This window comes from Leucopleurus acutus (genome assembly GCF_964270905.1).
Source record: "Leucopleurus acutus genome assembly, chromosome: 14".
Taxonomy (NCBI): Eukaryota; Metazoa; Chordata; class Mammalia; order Artiodactyla; family Delphinidae; genus Leucopleurus; species Leucopleurus acutus.
The window spans coordinates 5,864,120-5,880,579 of record NC_139156.1 but is presented as its reverse complement, the minus strand read 5'-3'; the positions used below and the strand labels follow the sequence as shown (position 1 = coordinate 5,880,579).

Below are 16,460 nucleotides of genomic sequence, written 5' to 3'. Positions count from 1 at the left end.
TACACACTGCATACTTTAACGTAAAGTCTTAGTCATTGATGGTGAGATTTTCTGCTGCGTTGATTCCCTTTTTGACTAAACAAAATAAAATGCAAACATATCACAAGTAGTCCGGTGATCATGTTTTACAATTAGCTGCATTTTGCTGACTACTCTAGAAGTTAGAAACATATGTTACCTCAGTGAAGTCAGATTTCTTCTCTGGAACATCAGACTGGAGATTTTTAAGGGCAAAGTGATCGAGGGGACTGTACTGGTTGTCCCGTAATCCTAGGCAAAGGGAGATAATATTGCTATTTTTTAGTATACGAAAGGATAAAATGGAGTATATAACTTTACTATAAAACTTAATGTCATCTACTCAAGTATTATATGAACCAATAGTGAATCCAGTGTACTCTGACCCTTGATAAAACCTTGTCTGTTTCCCTCATTCACTCCACCCCTCCATGGAGGCTCTGAGCTCCTTATTACTTAGTTTATCAGGCTGCAAGATTCCTTCTTCCATACCACTGTTTATGTTCCCAGACTCAGGAATAATTGAACAAGTTCAGCCCTCACACATTCACCCATGTCCTGAGTTTACACCCAGCAGAAGGATCACTTCTATGGATTTCTCAACGGCCCTGGAGTTAAGAAAGCCTGAACTTGCAAGATCGACTTTCATCCAACCTCTTAACCCAATCATTTTAGAAGGAGTCTTGAGCGACTCAGACACTGATATTGAAACTGCTTTGGAATATCTGAGGATAATTTTGTGATGATATCCGTGAGGATAAATGAGACCCCATAGACCACCCTCCACATAAATATCGGCCACAGCGATAGCCGAGAACATCATCAGATCCAAAAGCACAAGGCAGTGGGCCAAGAACTGTAGAACCTGGGCTCTGGTCCTGGCTACCATCCACCGGCTTGAAAACAATGGACGAGTCTACGGAATCGCTCTACGGAACTTCCTCATCCAGCCAGCCTGCCCCGCACACCTCGCGGAAAGCTGGGTAGAGGAACAAAGCAGTCTGTGAGGCAAACCAGCGGTATGAGGACGTCTGCCTGGGCGTCTCGCTGCTTTTGCAGGAATGTGAGTCAAACACAAGACGGTGGGGTAATGATGAGAGTCTGTGTGGCCCCATCCCCACAGCCCAGGGTCACAATGTCACTTCCACAAATGCAGATATTCCGGGGAAAGTGATTTTCCAAAAGACTACAAAGAATGCTTTCCCAGCGGGTGGTGCTGGTGATGAGAAAGAAGAGCTTTAAGAAAGCCCCGCTCTAAATTAGCATATTGTCTTTATCAACTCATGAGAAGGGTTTATTAAAGAATTCAGATAAAATTTAAAGTATTTTATGGGAAAAATGATACGCTATAGTATTTTCAAGTTTGCAAAGGGGTCAGGACATGGCAATTTCAAGGGCTCCCACGGACCCGTCCGAAGCCTATGTCTCGTCTTGTCCTTGGGTGACAAAAGAACCCCCGTCAGCTCGACCTAGACTTGTGGCTTGTCTCCATCTATCCCTGTTATTGAGTGACAGAGACAGTCATCCAAGATGGTGTGCACAGATTACTTCCTGTGAAGCGCAAATATAAGACCTGAAAGATGTCATGGATTTCTGTGCAGAGTCGATACATCATGATGAACTGACGATAAAGCTGATGAAGATGGAAACCTCCTGGCTCTGGTCCTGTGGCACCAGAACTCCACAGTCAGCACAGGCCTGGGGCCAGACCGGCCTGGGTCTGCATCCCAGCTCGGCTTACCTGCAGGAGGGGAGGTGCTCACCCTCTCTGAGTTTCTTTATCCATAAAGTGCAGATAATAACACCTCCTGCCCAGCCTTGCCATCTGTGCACTAAGAGTAACGTATGTAAAATACTCAGGCTGGGGTGGGATGCGGGGTTAATGCTCGATAAATGACCCTGGTTATGACTGTTAATGAGCAGGACGAAGGCATCCGTGCTCACTGGAAGCAGGCCACAAAGTCCCAGCGTCTCTAGCTACCTGTGAGACTCTGGGCAAGTGACTCAGCATCCCTTGGTTCCTTGCTATGAAATGGAGATCGTGGTGCTTACTTCACAGAGTTCCTTAAAGAAGGATAAGTGACCTAAATCGCTAGCCCGTAGCACAATGCCCAGATTATAACAACACGCAACAAGCATTAGCTGTGGGGAAGTGTCATCATCTCTAGCAGGGAGGAGGGAGACTGCCACCATCAGACAAGCAGGGGCTGTGTATGAGTGTCTGATCGCTGTTGTAACAAATGGCCACAAACTTAGTGGCTTAAACAACACAAACATTTTATGTTACAGCTCTGGAGGCCAGAGCCCAATATGGGTGTCCCCGGGCTAAGATCAAGGTGTCGACAGGGCTGCGCTCCTGTGGGAGGGGCTGGGAGACCCTACTTCCTTGCCCTCCCACCTTCTAGAGGCTGCCACGCTCCTTGGCTCATGGCCCCTCACCACTCCAAACTTTGTTTCCATCATCACATCCCTTGTGATTAGATTGGGCCAACCAGATAATCCAGGATAATCTTCCCATCTCAAGGTTCTTAATGCCACCTGCAGAGTCCCTTTTGCCATGCAAGGTAACATTTTCACAGGTTCTGGGAACGAGGACGTGGACATATTTCGGGGGCCATTATTACGCCCATCACAGCCTAGTTGGGGAACCTGAGGTAGATGTATTGGTTGGAACGTAGGGCCTTTAAAATGATGACACTATGGGAAAGTACTTACAATGCAACATTAACTGAAAGAAAGGAATCAAAGGCTTACGAACCCCATGATTGCAATATTCAAAAATTTTTTAAATGTGTGTGGGAATTCACACAAATGGCAAAGTTGTAACTTAGAGTCATGAGCGTGTTTTTGAGTAAAACTGAGGTGTGACTACAGCCATGCATGGGGGTGCCTGATCAATTAATGATGACCCCAAAGGCCTCAGGAGGGGGACTACCAGAATGGTTAAAAGTACAGACTTTGGGGAAAGAAAGACCCTGATTCAAATCCTTCTCTGACACTAACCATTTGGGCAGTTTAAGTCATTTGGGGCAAGTTCCTTAAATTGTCAGAGTCTCATTCTCCCATGTGTCAGAGGAAACACAAGACCTGTCTCCTAGTGGGGTTACAAGGAATCATGTGATGACAAATAGCAAGAACTTAGCAGAGTGCCTGCCACGTGGTAACGCCTCCCCGTCCCTTCCCACCTGACCACATAACTGTCACTACTGATAGAGCCCCCCTCTATTGGGTGGCCCTACCCTGGCATCTCTGAGTAAGGCAAAGCCAGTGGACATTTGGGGCAGGTTACCAAGAACAAGACTGACAGGAGTTTGGGCATTTTCCAGCACCTGGGATTGGTGTCCCCAGTACAGAAATTTGCAGAAGCCAGGACACATGGCCCCTGGCCTTGGTTTCTGGGAGAGATCCTGCTGCGAGGGCAGGAGGTGGCCAGGTCAGTCTGCTCCCTCTCTCCACAGTGTGAGCTGGTCTTTCCCAGAGCTCTCAGGGGCAGGTGCCTGTCCCAGGGCCAGCAGGTCAATTTGACTCTGCATTGGGAAATGGTTCCGGTTAAAAGGAAACTGGCAGAGGGTGGGTGGGCCCTGCGCATCTGTAGGACAGACAGGGCTTCGTCACAGGTGTCGGGCGGTCCACGTCCAAATACTAGTTGTGTGCCTCTGTGTAGCTTACGTAACTTCAGGGCCTCCAGTTTCCCTGCTATGGATCTAGGACACTAAGCTGACTCTATTCCTGCCCTGCCCCGTTGCCTTGCTGCCCCCGGCTGCTGGGAGAGTAGCAGTCAGAGGCTCACGGCTTTGCTCGTCTCTGAGAACCGTCTTCGACAAAGGCTATACTTTTCTGCACCTTGGCCACAGCCAGTGGTGACTCTGAGGGATACAAAAGCCAGGGTAACTCTCTTGTTTGTTCCAGAGCGTAAACCAGACTGCACCTGAGACCCGTCCTTCCTCATCCCCTTCCCCATCAGGCCTCCCTCACTCTCTCTCATGGTTCTGTCCTGAAGAGCACCCCCTCCCTCATGCCCCCTAATCCCTGCCTCAGGCTCTGCTTCTTGGAAGCTCAACATAGTTCCAGCTCACGGTGCTGGCTAGTAGTGGGGGCTCTCAACGTGGGTCCCCATGCCAGCAGCCTCAGCGTCACAGGGTGACTTGTTAGAAATGCACATTCTCTGAAATGACGCTATTTGCAGCAACATGGATGGACCTAGAGATTATCATATTAAGTAAAATAAGTCAGGCAGAGAAAGATAAATATCATATGATATCACGTATATGTGGAATCTAAAAAATGACACAAATGAACTTATTTACAAAACAGAAACAGACTCACAGACCTAGAAAACAAACTTATGGTTACCAAAGGGGAACAGGGGGAAAGGGATAAATTAGGAATTTGGGATTAACATATACACACTACTATATATAAAATAAACAACAAGGTCCTACTGTATAGCACAGGGAATATATTCAATATCTTGTAATAACCTACAATGGAAAAGAATCCAAAAAAGAACATATATTTTATATATATATATTTAAAAATATATATATATATATATATATATAATGTATACCCAAAACATTCAAATCAACTATACTTCAATAAAAACATTAAAAAATAAAAATGTTTATAAAAAGAAATGCAGGGACTTCCCTGGCAGCCCAGTGGTTGGGACACCGTGCTTCCACTGCAGGGAGCGTGGGTTCGAGCCCTGGTCACAGAACTAGGATCCCAAATGCCTCCTGGGGCGGCCAAAAAAAAAAAAAAGGAAAGAAATGCACATTCTCAGGTCCCACCCACTGACCTGCAGACCTACTGATTCAGAAACTCTGGCGCAGGACTCAGCCTTCTGGGCTTTACTAAGCCTTCTAGGACACTCCATGCAGCTCAAGTCCAAGAACACTGCTGGTCTTAGACTAACAAGCTCCTGTACGGATGGTGACTTTAGGCCCTAGAAGGTGATGGCAGTGCTTCTGATTCACCATCATCCCACGGCTTTTAGAAAACCACACCCAGGGGATCAAAATGGGGCTTCTTATCAACGCTTACAATTAGAATGAAGCCGTCAGGAATGGCAGCAGGCTGTTAGTTTGAAGCAAACTAAAACTCAGCCTGGTGAGCCATCCACTCATGGCTGGTTAAAGAACTGATTGTGTGCGGTGCTCAGGGCCCTCTGTGTCTGGGGAGTGTCAGTGCACGGGCACTTCTGATGAGGGTTTCTCTCCTGTGATGGTTGGAAAGATGGAACTCCTTCTGTCTCCACCAGCCTGAGACATTTCTCCACAGCCACTCCTGCCCTGGAGGCCTTCCCGGAGGCCAAGCGCAGAACAACATGAACTGAGCATGAGGTCCTGACCCAGGTTCTCCTGGCATCCAATGTCCTCCCTGGAGGGAAGAGTGCTTCAGGGATGGGACCCATCTGAGCGGGAGTTTATGCCGCACTCAGGGTGATGGAGGCCCCGGGCTGGACATAGCGGCAAAGGCAGTGAGAGGCTGTCCCCTCCCACAGCTCTAAGAGAAAGTCACAGTCTGGCTACTTCTGGCCCCAGTAAGCCACCGGGAGAGCCCTGCCAGCCAAGGGACCCAGGAAAGGTGTGGGATGGGGTGGATTTAGACAAAAGTGGACGTGGGGTGGGAGAAGGCGGCGCAGCCCAAGCAGAGGCAAAAGAGAAAAGGGAAAGGGCTTAAGGGAAAGTGTAAGAGCAGAGAAATCCAGCCAGTCTGGGAAATGGCAAGCAGCATGTTGCGTGAAGCCTGGGATACGGGGAAGGCGTTGCATACAATTCCCACGCGGCACCTAGCATGGCCTGAGCTGTCTGTACAAAAATAGCCGACGGGCCACATCACGCGTTGACTAATGAACCCACCCATCAAAGTCGTGTGCAAATAACGAACGCCCAGCCTCTCGCTGGCACACAGAGCTTGCTTGTTTTCATATCTCTATCATGTGTATCAGGGACAGAGATGGGACAGTCACATTCCCGCTTCATAGACTGTAAATGCTTCCCTCATTTCTAGTCTGATAGGAGGCAAGGTTTCCTCGGTATTTTCACCTGCCCTCAACGATACCCCTTTCTTAATATTCTAAGTAGACGTTTCTCAGAGACAATCACTTTTCAGATTTGAATTAAGCTAATCACCTCTGTGAGATCTGACCCTGTTAACCACTCAGTGCCTCTGGACCATCTTTTCATGGTTGACTTTTGGAACAATGGGGTCTTCTTACTAGCTTCTCCCTCTTGGCTACTGTGTCTTCCTTTCTTTAGTGGATTCTCTCCTTGACTCCCTCGGGGTCCTCCTACCAAATCTCAGATCAGTGCCAAGGAAGGACCCAGACCTCACCTGTGGGCACCAGCCCTTAGAACCAGCTGCCTTCAAGGCCCCTCAAACTCAGCTTTTCCAAAAAGGAACCAATCAACTCCCCTCCAGCTGCTGCCACTGCAGTCTCCTCCTTCCCCTCCCCTTCCTTCCCCTCCCATTCCTCTCCCATATCCATTTTCTTGGCAAGTGGCCACCATCCTCCCATCACGCACAATAGAAATTGAGGTGCCCCTCCACACCCACCCTTTCCTTCCCTGCCGATGTCCAGCTAACACCCAAGTCCTGATTTAGCTCATGAAAAAGGCTGTGCTACATCTCATCAGCTTAATCTTCCCTGAACTGCCTGGTCTCAGCAAGGTCACAATCAAGTGGGGACCCCACCAGCCTCGTCTCCCGTCAGGTACTCCCAAATCCCCTTGACATTGCCAGTTTGTGACCTTGTGAAGGTCACATGCTCCTTTGAAAACTCTAATGAAAGGGATACATTTAGTGGAGAGAATCCACTAAAGAAAGGAAGACACAGTAGCCAAGAGGGAGAAGCTAGTAAGAAGATCCCATTGTGTATATGTTGTATATACACATAACAATCTGAGCCCACGTGCATGGGGTGCTGGGGCTCAAGGAGACCAGGATATGGGCATATATCTGGACAAAACTATAATTCAAAAAGATACATGCACCCCCATGTTCATAGCAGCACTATTCACAATAGCCAGGACATCGAAACAACCTAAATGTTCACCCACAGATGAATGGATGAAGAAGATGTGGTATATATATACAGTGGAATATTACTCAGCCACAAAAAGAATGAAATAATGCCATTTGTATCAACATGGGTGGACCTACAGATTATCATACTAAGTAATTCAGACAGAGAAAGACAAATACCTTACGATATCACTTATATGTGGAATCTACAATATGACACAAACGAACTCATCTACAAAACAGAAATAGACTCACAGACATAGCGAAGGTTGCCAATGGGGAGGGTGGTAGGGGACGGATGGACTGGGGGTTTGGGATTGGCGGATGCAAACTACTGTATATAAAATATATAAACAACAAGGTCCTACTGTAGAGCACAGGGAACTATATTCAGTATCCTGTGGAAAACCATAATGGAAAAGAATGTATGTTTACATATAACTGAGTCACTTTGCTGTACAGCAGAAATTAACACAATATTGTAAATCAACTATACTTCAATAAATAAATTTTAAAAAAGAAATCATCCAAAGACTTTGAAGTTTAAAAGTCTATTAAGTAAAATTATTTCCATGAAATAATTCTCTAATTATTCCCTAATAAAATCTCTCCCAAGTTCCAAAAAAGAATTTAAAAAAGGAGATCAGGATAGAAATCCTTAAAATAAGCCTCCTTCTCCTTCCTGGATGTGGCTGCTTCATCGTCTCTGTGACTTTGGCCTTGGATGACACCTGCCCAACTTTCCCAGGGGGCTAACTCCCCTGCACAGCTCAAGATCACCTCCTCTCAGAAGGGATCCTAGGCCTGCCCCCACCCCACATGCCTTCCAACCTGTGTTGCCACCTGTATTCATTTCCTAGAGCTGCCATAACAAATCACCACAAACAAGGCAGCTTAGAACAATGGCAACTTATGGTCTCATGTTCTGGAGGTGAGACGTCTGACACCAAGGTGCTGGTAGGGCCGTGCTCTCTCTGAAGAATCCAGGGGAGAATCCATCCTCGCCTCTTCCTAGCTCCTGTGGCTGGGGCCACGCTTAGCACTCCTTGGCTTGTGGCAGCCTCACTGGCCTACCTCCATTCTCACACAGCCTGTGTCTCTGTGTCTCCACGTCCCTCTGTCTTTATAATGACCCCAGTCACTGGATTGAAGGCCCATCCTAACCCAGTATGACCTCATCTGCAAAGACCCCATTTCCAGATAAGGTCCCATTCACAGGTCTGGGGGTTAGGACTTGAACACGTCTCTGGGGGGCCACAATTCAACCCAGCACAGTGCTCCCTGACAGGCTGGCATCACTGTGTGTCCCCGCTACACTGTCCTGGAATCGTCTGCTCTGAGTCTGTCCCCCAAGTTGACAGAGGCCTTTGGAGGACGTCTCATCATCACCTTCACCTTGTGCTCAGTACTGTGCCTGCCAGCTGAAGACATTTGCTGAGTGTTGACTGAACGAACAAATTTTATATATATATATATATATATATAAAATATATATTTATATATATATTTTATATATATATAAATTATATATATATTTATATATAAATATATATTTTTATATACATATACATATATATATGTACCGGACGTGCAGGTACGGCGGCCATGGCTCACGAGCCCAGCCGCTCCGTGGCATGTGGGATCTTCCCGGACCGGGGCACGAACCCGCGTCCCCTGCATCCGCAGGCGGACTCTCAACCACTGCACCACCAGGGAAGCCCCAAATTATATTTTGATAAGAGTTTCATCTATGGGAAAAAATCAGAACATACCTTCCTCTGACAGTTTGATCATATTCCACTGATGTTTCAAAGACATTTTACTTAGATTCAAAGGTCTTTTAATGACAAGGATGCGCTCGGCTAAAGGAAAGAAAAGTCGGCCACAGTTGACATCTGTAATTCCTCTCAGAATGAGTCAGGCTCCCACCTTCCATGCTGGCCTGAAGAACCTCCAAACGCTCTACCTGTGATGAAGTCACCAGAATGTTTCCATGGCAACTGGGGAGGGGGTGGGGAGTCCACCCTGTGCTATTTCTCCTGAGCAGGAATAGCAATCATCACTGTGACATTTATATCTGAGGCTTTGTTAGCAAGTAAAACACGTTTGCACAACAATTAAAGTTTTCTGCAGAGCACTGTTAGATGTGAGACAAAGAACTGCTGCCTACAATCAGATACACAAAGAACTACTGCCTACAGTCAGATACACAAAGAACTACTGCCTACAGTCAGATACATATTTCCCCTCAACTTCTCACTTTTACTTTTTTATTTTTCACCTTGTTTTGATGATGCTGGTTCTCTTGCCAGGCAGCATTTTTACTGTGGAAATGTTCCCTTAGTATTAAAATACATTCAGATAACACCACAATGTTAATTTGTTTACCCTGCTTGTAATATGTGTTACCAATTTTTGCAAACCGGTTTATCTAGAAAATTGGGCAACACAGCCGTCTGTTTACTGTGCAAGCTATTATAAGAATGATCAATTCCTACAATTTAATAGAACACCTTTGACACTAACTTAGAATGAATATTGTTTTCTAATGTATACCCAATCACGTTTGAGGTAGCTTATAATTAATAACACAGATAAAAACCAGCCAAACTGTGATAAAAGAAGCAAATAATGAGCTGGAGAACTCATTGGACCATAAAGCCTGGGCTAAAGATGACCCTGGCACAGAAGAATCACAAACTAAGGGTGCGTTTGCAGCAGCCAAGGGCAAAGGGGGGGACGTGATAAATTGCGTAACTCATTGCCTTTCAAATGAAATACACCGTTTCATAGGGAGAGTGGCGTTATCCCCTGGGACAAGGCATCGATAGCGTGGATCTTTATATAAATGGACAGCACCTTTGTAAGTTGGTTCCTAAACACCAGGACAATGTAAATTTCACTGGACAACCCCAAGGTGCTTTGAGTCGGGTCAGTGTCACTATTACGCCATCATGGCTAAAATTTATTGTGCGATCACAGCAAGACAGATATTGGATACAAAGGTTATCTCCTGTAACACTCAGAATGACCTTTGGAGGAGAGCACAATTATTATCCCCATTTTACAGATCAGAAAGCTGAGCCTAGTTGAAGTAACCTGCCAATCATCACCTGTCCAGGAAGCTTCAAGCTGAGAGTCTGCAATATTAATGATCACTGCACAGGTAGAAAAGGTAGAAATGGAGCAGAGTCTGTAGGATCTGATAACCTCTCCTATGAAGCTTGAGAGAGTGGACGGAACAGACTGGGTTTGGGTGTCAGAGGAGCTCCCTCACTCTATCGCTGTTTGCTCCTCCGTTAAAGGGGCAAGCTGAAGGGCTGAGAAATATGACAAGTTTTCACGGGCCCAGCACACTGCCTGTCAACATCGGGACGCCCCAGAACGGAATGTGTTATTAGCTGCAGTTTTACATAATTTTCATCTCTTCCAGAAAATGATGGAGTATAATAAGACCTGCTCAATAACGAATAAAAACCTGCTCACTAATTCTGTCTACTTGGGCTCTAGCTGATTTCTGAGACACCCGGAACTGGAGGCACCGTGCCTCTGCCCTTGGTGCCCGGGCATGGCTCTGGGGTCTGCCTTTCTGTGGCAGGAGCAGGGTCACCCCTGGAGGACCGAGTAAGACCACCGGGCGCAACTCGCGCGCATGCGTCAGTCTTCTAAACCGCGAGGCCCCGCTCACATGGGCGGCATTGGCGGGGTCAGGCCACAACCTCAGTTCTGCCAACAGTTACTGGGAATCTGACGTCTTTGAGGACCTAGGTCAGGTGCTGGGCTAACACAGATGAATAGAGCACAGGAGTTCCCATCTTTAAAGAGCTCAGAGTCCGATGAAGGAATGAGACGCATCACGAGACCTTTTTCAATGCAACACGGATTTGATTATTTCCTCTTATGGGCTTCCCCCCTCCCCTTACTTGTGGGAAAATACACAAAACACAGAATTTACCATCTTAGCTATTTTTAAGCGTCCAGTCCTGTGGCATTAAGCACGTGCATCCACACCGTGTTGGGCAACTATCACCCCCATCCATCCACAGAACTTCTTCATTTTCCCAAACTGGAACTCTGTCCACCTTAAGTCATAACCGCTTCCCCCTCCCCCAGCCCCTGACCACGGCCATTCTACTTTCTGTCTCTATGAATCTGACTACTATAGGGACTTCAGATGAGTGGAATTATACAGTGTCTGTCTTGTTGTGACTGGCTTAATTTACTCAGCCTAATGTCTTCAAGTTTCATCCATGTTGTTTCATGTGTCAGAATCTCCTTCCTTTTAAAGGTGAATAGGAACTTCCCTGGCAGCCCAGCGGTTCAGATTCCATGATTCCACTGCAGGGTATGTGGGTTCGATCCCTGGTCAGGGAACTAAGATCCTGTATGCTGCACAGCACAGCCAAAAAAAAATTTTTTTAATAAAAATTTAAAGAGGTAAATAATATTCCATTGTATGGATGGGCCATACTTTGTTTAGCCATTCATCTGTCGATGGACACTTGGGTTGCTTGCACCTTTAGGCTATTATGAATAATGCTGCCGTGAACATGGCTGTACCAATATCACTTCGAGTCCCTGCTTTCAGTTCTTCCTACAGGTTGTCTTCTGCCCTTCATTCTGTGGTCCTGCCTTGGTCATATAACCCAACATTTTCTTAGCAATCACTAGAGTCTTTTTTTGAGGGGTACATATGGCAAAGAGATAGCCACATGGGTAGATAAGTTTAGTAGTCATCTTAAAAAAACTATCCTTTCCTCCCTTCCTACCCACATGCATGGGGAGAAGGAGTAGGTCTTGTTTTAAGCCCTTGACAGGGGGAATCAGTTAAGCACAGGTTGCCTCTGACATGTAACCCAAACGTCTTCAACATGGGCTCCAACCTGAAAAGGAAAGAAGGTGCCACCTCCCCACCCCACCCCCAGAAAGGACTCTGTGAGCTGGGAGGCAGCCCAGGTCAGAGAAGCCCAGGGCCTGCGCAGGGGGGCGAGGGGGCTGCTGAACGTTCTGGGAACGTGCAGCCTCACCTAAGCAGAGGGCCTGTGTGTGGGCAGCAAGTAGCAGCAGTGGGAGAGGCGGAAAGAGGAGGATTTTTCCTTTCTTTTGGTCCTAACACAGCACGATTCAGCAGGACAAGTCCAGACAAGCAGCTGAGACACTGTTCTTGAGCCACTCAGCACCTCTTGGGCTCAGCTTCCCCATCTGTGACACGAGGAGTCACGTCACACGCGTGGCTTCCAGGACACCACCTGGCTCTGCCAGGAGTCTTGTCCATGGTGGCTGGGCCGTGAGGCGCCGGGTACATTTGAGGGAGGGGGTGTGGGAGTGGCATCTCCACTTCGGCTTGCTTCTTTCATAAACTGGAAAATGGCATCATGACACCCTCTCTTCTTCAAGGAACATCGAGCTCACTGAACAAGCATCATCACTACGTTGTATTGAACGTCATCGAGTGGGTTGATTTCAGAGGTGACCGCTCCTGCCCCCCCCCGTCCCCCCAGTTGAGATCCAGGCTGCAGTGGGGTCCCGATCACCTGCTGGTTATACAGGCAGCTTTCGGCAGGAGGAGCAGGGGTGGACTGTGTGCCTTTAGCCCCGTGCTGGATCACAAGCGACACATGAAGAAGAAAAACGGGACGTCGTTGGAACCTCCTGCAAAAGAACCTGGAGCCACATCTGGCCCCGCTGCAAAGCCACATGCTCCAGACAGACCAGGAGAAGCTGTCAGCTCGGGTTCATTCTGTAAACAAGCCACCGAAACATTTTCACAAGGTGTCAGAACGGATTTCCTCTCCTCCGGGAGGGCGACGTAACTCTTGTTGGTGGGGCTGTGGAGCTTCTCGCTTCTTGTGCTTTCAGCTGCCTCGGCCAGAGCCTGTCTGGCGCCTGGGGCAGGAGCCCACAGAGATGATTACACGTTCTGCCATGAGCTGGACAAAGGAGGTCCGTGCGGTGTCTGAAGCTCCAAGTTGTAAATCTCCCATTATAGGAGCCATGGGCCGCGCACTGCACATCGGGGGTCTGGGGAGAGAGATGCTGTCACAGGACCATACCCAAGAGCCCAGCATTCAAGGAAAATGCCTGTGCTTGGAGATGCTCACACCCTACTGCCATTATCCTGTATTCCTACCTGGAAAGCCAAAGTGGCCTCTCTACTGAATTTGCCAACAGCTCATCAGCTGTGCTGAACGGTTAGAAGAAGGCTGTTATTCTCTCTGGCTGTGATTTTTGTTTTGAGCTGTTGTTGTTTAATGGAGAAAAGATCCTATTAGCACTCTGTGTCCCCTACGAGCCCCTCCTGCTGTAACAGATCCAAAACTTGGGCAAGAACAACTGTCCCCTTATATGTATAGCCATGTCCTCACCTGCCGCTTTACAAAAAAAGGAAACAGAGGCTCAAAGAGGGGCACGGCTTGCCAGAGAAGCTCTCAGCTGGGAAGTGGCAGAGTCAGGCTTGATCAGTTGAGTCTAATAAAGGCCCCGGATTGCTGGCTGTCCGTCAAGTTACCTTCTAACCACACCCTGTCTAGCTGGGCTGAGCTGCTCTCTCCCTGGAGTTGATTCTTTAAAAAATATAATTCACATACCATAAAACTTATCCTTTAAAGTGTAAAATTCAATGGTTTCTGTATATTCACAAAGTTGTGCAACTATCACCACGATCTAATTCCAGGACATTTTCATCGTCCACAAAAGAAGCCCCGTACCCATTACTCCCCATCCTTGGAAACCACTAACATATGTTTTCCAGATTTGCCTATTCTGGACATTTCATATAAATAAAGTCATAAGTATGTGGGCTTTTGTGTCTGGCTTCTTTCACTGAGTAACATGGATTCAAGGTTCATCCGTGTTGTAGCATGTGTCAGAATTTCACTCCTCTCTATGGCCAAATAATATTCATTTTGTATCAAGATTCATACTGTATGGATAGAGCACATACTGTGCATCTGTTTATTAACTGATGAACACTTGGGCTGTTTCCACTTTTTGGTTATAATAAACAATGCTACCATGAACATGTGTGTACAAGGTTTTATGTGGACACAGGTTTTCTTTCTCATGGGATATATACCTAAGGGTGGAATTGCTGGGTCACATGGTAACTACGTGTTTAACTTTTTGAGGAAATGTCAATCTGTTTGCACCATTTTACATCCCCACTAGCAAAGTATGAGGGTTCCATTTTCCCCATCTTTGCCAACACTTGTTATTATCCATTTTTTTAATTACAGCCTCCTAGTGGCTATGCGGTAGTATCTCACTGTGGGTTTGATTTGCATTTCCCTGAAAACTAATAATGTTATGCATCTTTTCATGTGCTTCCTGCCCATTTGCAATCTTCTTTGGAGAAATGTCTATTCAGGTCCTTTGCTCAAATTTTAAGTTGGGTTATTTGTCTTTGTACAAAAGCAGCTCTAGGAAAAAGAAGACTATCATGGTCTCCATTCACCTTCCCCTCAAATGAGTGAAAGGAACAACAGTGATTCCCAGACCCCCCTAAGGCAGCATCTCATTTCTATGTATCTTCAATGATAGCAGCATTACTGCATGAAGGCTTAAGAGAATGTTCTTGGGGTTCCACAGATACGGGCTTGAATCTAGCTTGAACACTTATAAAGTTTGTGAGTTAGACGATCCACCTAACTTCTCAGCTTTCCCATCTCCCAAACAGGGATCACGATATCAATTCACTGGATTGGTGTGAGAGCTAAGAGAGGAGACATACTGAAAGCCCTCAGCATGTGACTTGTCACGTGGAAAACACCCAATAAAATTCATTTCTTTATGTATCCAGCAAATATTTTTATAGCATCACCATGGGCCAGGCACTGGTCTAGACCCCAAAGTCACAGCAACAGGCAAAATAGAGAGAAAATTTCTGCCTTCATGGAGATTATATGCAGCTTAACATTCTGGCAAAAGTTAATGATGCTGTTATTATTATAATTCAACATTTTTACTCTTGATTGCAAAATAAGTACATGCTCATCAGAAACTAGAATGACAAGATAAAAGAAGTTTCACTAATGAACTTGAACTTTAGAGAGACTCGGCATTAGCTTCAGTAATTACAGCTCTTCTGCCAGTGCCCCAGCGTGGCCTTTCTTCTATACTTGCACAGAGACATGAAAGGGGAGAAGCCACTGGCAGTGGCTCAAGAAGGTGAAAAAAGGTGCGAACACCAAGATTTAGCACTTCCAGGTGTCCAGGGAAAAGGAGGGATAATACACACTTACCAATCTGGGGGAGGGAGTTAGAAACCTAGGAACAGATCATTAAAACCAAAAATAGGATAAAGAAGTAAATGAGAAGTGTGCTTGGGAAGAAAGAGCGAGCAGAGCAGCTCTTGCAGCTAGAAAAGCCGGTCCAGTGGGGCTGGGTGGGACTGAACATGAAATTGAATGAAGAGTAAAACTGCTGGCCTTGAGAACTCTTCTGTGGAGTGGGAGCAAAATCCACTGCGGCCAATGAGGTTGAGGAATCACGGGAGACGCTGCTGTGTTTGCAGGTCAGCAGTTCTGCGTTGGAAACACAGGAAGCTGACCGGCACTCAAGGCCGGCTCCGCCATGGACTAGCCGTGTCAACTAACGAGTCACTGACCTTCTCTTTGTCTGCTCATCTGCAAAACAGGTTCAGCACTTCTGACCTCATCAAGCAGGTTAGACTCTAACCTTCTAAAAGAACATCCTTCTAAAGAACATTCCCACCACCTGGGAAGTAAGGCCTCTAGCATGACCCAGTGGTTGATTCCCAGCTTACTGTGGGGTTTTCTGAGACGTCCGGATGACGGCAGTCTCTTTGTGAGTGTGAGGCGATATGTCAAACCTAGTTAGAGAGGAAAATCAATAAGGCTGCTATTTGGAGAAAGATACACAAATAGGCAGGGGAGAGGTATTTGCCCTGTCAGATATCAAGTTACTTTAAAGATGTAGAAAAATGATAGTGCCCTGCTATAGGAATAAGTAGAAACAGACTAATGGAAAATAATAAAGAACCCAGAAGGAGACCCTTACATATATGAAAATGTGAAAAATAATGAAGTGGTTTGGATAAAAACAAAATATAAAAACTGATGCTGGGAGAATTAGTTATTACTTCAAAAACCAAATCAGTTCCATACTTCTTACCACACCCACAAATCAACTCCAGAGCATCTAAAAACCTAAATATGAATGATGAAACTTAAAGACCTTTAAGGGATAAAATAGTTCATATCCTTATGATCCTGGGTAGGAAAGGATATCTTTAAAATGTTCCCAAAGCAAACACTACTAAATAAATTCAAGTCTTTTTCATTCAAGAATTTCTGACCATCAATAGATGTGATAAAGAGAGAAAACAGACTACAAATTAGAAAAAGATATTTGGAACCCATATAACAGACACTGAAAGGGTTATTAGCATCAAA

At 46.1% G+C, this 16,460-nt stretch overlaps 1 protein-coding gene across 2 annotated transcripts in view; it reads right to left on the bottom strand.

Annotated features, from left to right (window-relative positions):
- Nucleotides 1–16,460, bottom strand: part of LOC309971689 ((E2-independent) E3 ubiquitin-conjugating enzyme FATS) — a gene marked incomplete at both ends in the record, with an annotated part of 228,085 nt that overhangs the window by 81,128 nt on the left and 130,497 nt on the right. For both annotated transcript variants that reach the window (XM_082855001.1, XM_082855002.1), the window contains one exon: nt 179–270. In XM_082855001.1, coding sequence (XP_082711127.1) covers nt 179–270 — 92 coding nt within the window. The remainder of the gene's footprint in view (nt 1–178; nt 271–16,460) is intronic.